Source organism: Triticum aestivum, chromosome 3A (assembly GCF_018294505.1).
Source record: "Triticum aestivum cultivar Chinese Spring chromosome 3A, IWGSC CS RefSeq v2.1, whole genome shotgun sequence".
NCBI lineage: Eukaryota > Viridiplantae > Streptophyta > Magnoliopsida > Poales > Poaceae > Triticum > Triticum aestivum.
Genome location: NC_057800.1, coordinates 435,625,299 through 435,628,510, shown reverse-complemented (window position 1 = coordinate 435,628,510; position 3,212 = coordinate 435,625,299). Strand labels below are relative to the sequence as shown.

The following is a 3,212-nucleotide window of genomic DNA, read 5'->3' as shown; positions in this document are numbered from 1 at the left end:
TTTTTATTTTCCTTCCCCTGTCTATTTTCACTTCCAAGTTTACTTTTCTTATAGTATTTATTTCATAAATTCAAAATTCTAAAAAAATTGGAATTTCAAAAAAAATGTAGAAAATGTTCGGAATTCCAAATTTTGTTGCTATTTTGAAAATGGCACTTGAAAAAAGTTTCCCATTTTTTCAGAAACTTTATTGTTTTTCAAAATTGTTTGAGATTTCTAAAAATAGAAGGGCATTTTAAAAAATGCTCCAAGTTCAACAAATATTCTGGTTTTATTGTTTCACAATTCAAAATAATGTTAAAAGATACACATATTTGGAAAATGTAAGAATTTACAACACACGTTCCCGTTCTAAAAAAATGTTCACAAATTCAAATAATGTTAATTTTTTTTATTAAAAAGTTGGTGTTTTCAAAAAATATTTGTGAGTTTTAAAACATGTTCTTTTATCAAATTTTGTTCGCATTTTTCTAAAAGTGGACATAATTTTCATAAAAACTATTCAGGATTTAAAGAATGGTTCATGTTTCCTACAATATTAAAAAACTGCATACCTTAAAATCTCCTTGATTGAAAAAAAATAGATTGAATAATTCACGAGCCTTCTCTGGCGTACGGTGACATGACAAAACTCTTAAATTCCTTCGATCAATGAATGAAAAAATAGCTTACACCTGGCGAAATTGAGAAGCTAAATGTTTCTTTTTCGTGCACATAAGGTTTTGTTTGCACATATAATTCTCATTAACTTTAAATGTATATTATTATTTTTCCCGTTGCAACGCACGAACATATGTGCTAGACAATATAAATATACATGATAGTGGGGTATGGATTAGTTCGAATTTTTAAACAAGTGTGTGGTGCCAGATGTACTGGTAGATACCGCTAGAGCGCAAAATAACTTTGCGGTAGAGTTAATGGTTCAAACAAACTTGGAATGTCACGTTACCGCAGTTAACATCTAGACAGCGGGTGCATCGTATTACACGGTTGAGGTAAGTGTTTGTACTTTTCAAGTGCATGCGCTAAAGTAAACATGCGTGCAGCACCGCCTGTGCATATATATACCTAAAAAAAGAAATTAGTCATACGACTAGAATGGAGAACGTGACAAACTTGCTTACGTTTACATCCGTCGGCGGCCAACCAAATGTTGAGCCCGTGCCCACAGTCCCGTACACCTTACACATGGCTAATGTCGCCAGATTCTGCCCACTTGCTTCCTCAGGTTCTTAACCCCTCTCACTTGAAGCCTCACACTCAAAGCCACGGCTGAGAGCCTGAGACTATAAACCAAAAACCAGTGTCCGAAACCAGACACCCCTCTCTCTTCTCCTCCTTGCTTTATTTCTGTCTCCCGAGATCAACCATACACACACTGCGCACACCATTCATGGACGAAAGCCCCCAGTGCCGCACCGGCGTTGGCGCCGGAGTCCGCCTGAAGCAGAAACTCGCACAGCTCCTCGTGCGTTCTTCTTGCATCACCAACGCCACCAAGACCACAACCACCCCGGCCACGGCCTTCGTTAGCCTCGATAAGGCCGACACCAACCCCCACCAAGAGCCACGACATTCCCCTGACTTGTGCACCCACTGCACCTATCAGAGGCCCAACCTTGTGGAAGGCAGCCGCCACCGTCATCGCAGCGCGTCGGTCGTCCACGCCTCCGTCGACTACCCAGGTAGGGTCTCCGGTCGCCGTCCTGTTCACTCCATTGTTCCTCTCCTGCCGCCATCGGTGCAGACGAACGATGCAAAGAAGAGCACGGGTGCACGCTCTAGGTCGGTGTCAAGGCGGCATCGCTCAAACTCCTCTTGTCGGCGTCTGCGGCGGCCGCGGATGAACTCCGTGCCTTACAGCTGCTCTTCGTCCACCGCGACCGACGACGAAAGCGGCGAGGATGCTGAGACGACGACGCTCTTCTCGTCCCTCAGCTTCTCCTCCGACTCGACCTCCGAGTTTTACCACACCAACAGTGCCAATGCCTCCAGGAAGAGCCACCGGAACGCGCCCCGCAGAGCGCCCCGGCGCGCGTTGCCAAGTGCCAGGGACCCACCCGATGCCTTGCAACCGCGGGTTAACTTGGCGACGAAGCACCGCCAGTGCAAGAACAGCAAAAGAGAGGAGGATGCGAATGCGATCAAGAAGATGCTCGTGGAAGAAACCGGGGCCATTGGCGTGGGCATGGCGGTGGTGAAGCGATCGAGCAATCCATACGCAGACTTCCGGAGCTCGATGGTGGAGATGGTCGTGGAGCGTCGTATCGCCAGCGTGGGGAAGATGGAGGAGCTCCTGGAGTCGTACCTCTCGCTCAACTCGCCGGAGCACCACCCGGCAATCATCGCCGCCTTCGAGGACGTCTGGGAGGCCGTCTTCGGCGAGGCGTGAGAGAGAGAACCAAGCTAAAGGTGTTCGTTGTAGTAGCTTGCTAGTTCAGGTCTTCAGGATCGATCGTACGCGCGGTGTAGTTGTGGTTTTCAGTTCGTCCTAGCTTAGTTTGCAGATGTATGTACATGCCCGATGCAGAATTCTCATGCAGAATTGGTGGCATCGCTCGTGCCTGTCTCTAGTTGAGCAATTTGAGTCTTGGAGTTCTATGATGAATATTTTGAGTTAGTTTTTGTGTCAGACACAGCGTTGTATGTTTGATGCTCGGATATGAATGGGTCCAAAGACATGCGTGCCATCGCTCCTCGTTGGCTGACGTTTTTCCTGTCAACTATGACATCACCACGTTCTATGTGTTTCAAATCAACTTGCTGTACGAACAAAAGAAAAAACAGCACCTGCTGAGTGCTGACAACTACTAGATGTCCGGCTATTGAAACAGGACCAACAAGTACCAACAAGTGCGCTAGCTGAGCAGTAAGGCCAACTCGAACGCGCAGTCCCAAACGGACATCTGTTTGATCCGGATTTGCTCCATATGGGATGGGTAAAAGGACTTCCATGTCCGGTTTGAGCCGGCCTTGTGTCGAGGCACCCAACGCGTGGCCGCGCCCTAATTTGTTCGTGCGGGACATAAAAAAACCGACAAAAGGCATGAAAAAACGAAAAAAAATCATTGTAGAATAGCTTAAACATAAAAATATAATTACAAGTCCACCATCGTCACGGCCAATGTAGAGTACTTAAGATAAAATTAAAAAACTTATAAAGATAATGCGGCCGCCCCGCGCGCCGCAGAAGCCGTCGCAGCCGCCGT

The 3,212-nt window shown here is 46.3% G+C and overlaps 1 protein-coding gene across 1 annotated transcript; it reads left to right on the top strand.

Moving 5' to 3' along the window:
* Nucleotides 1-1,265: 1,265 nt before the first annotated feature.
* On the top strand, nt 1,266-2,590 carry LOC123058380 (transcription repressor OFP8-like). Its single transcript, XM_044481115.1, has one exon. It carries the CDS (start codon nt 1,397-1,399, stop codon nt 2,393-2,395), a length of 999 nt encoding a protein of 332 aa, XP_044337050.1. The 5' UTR covers nt 1,266-1,396; the 3' UTR covers nt 2,396-2,590.
* Nucleotides 2,591-3,212: the final 622 nt, after the last annotated feature.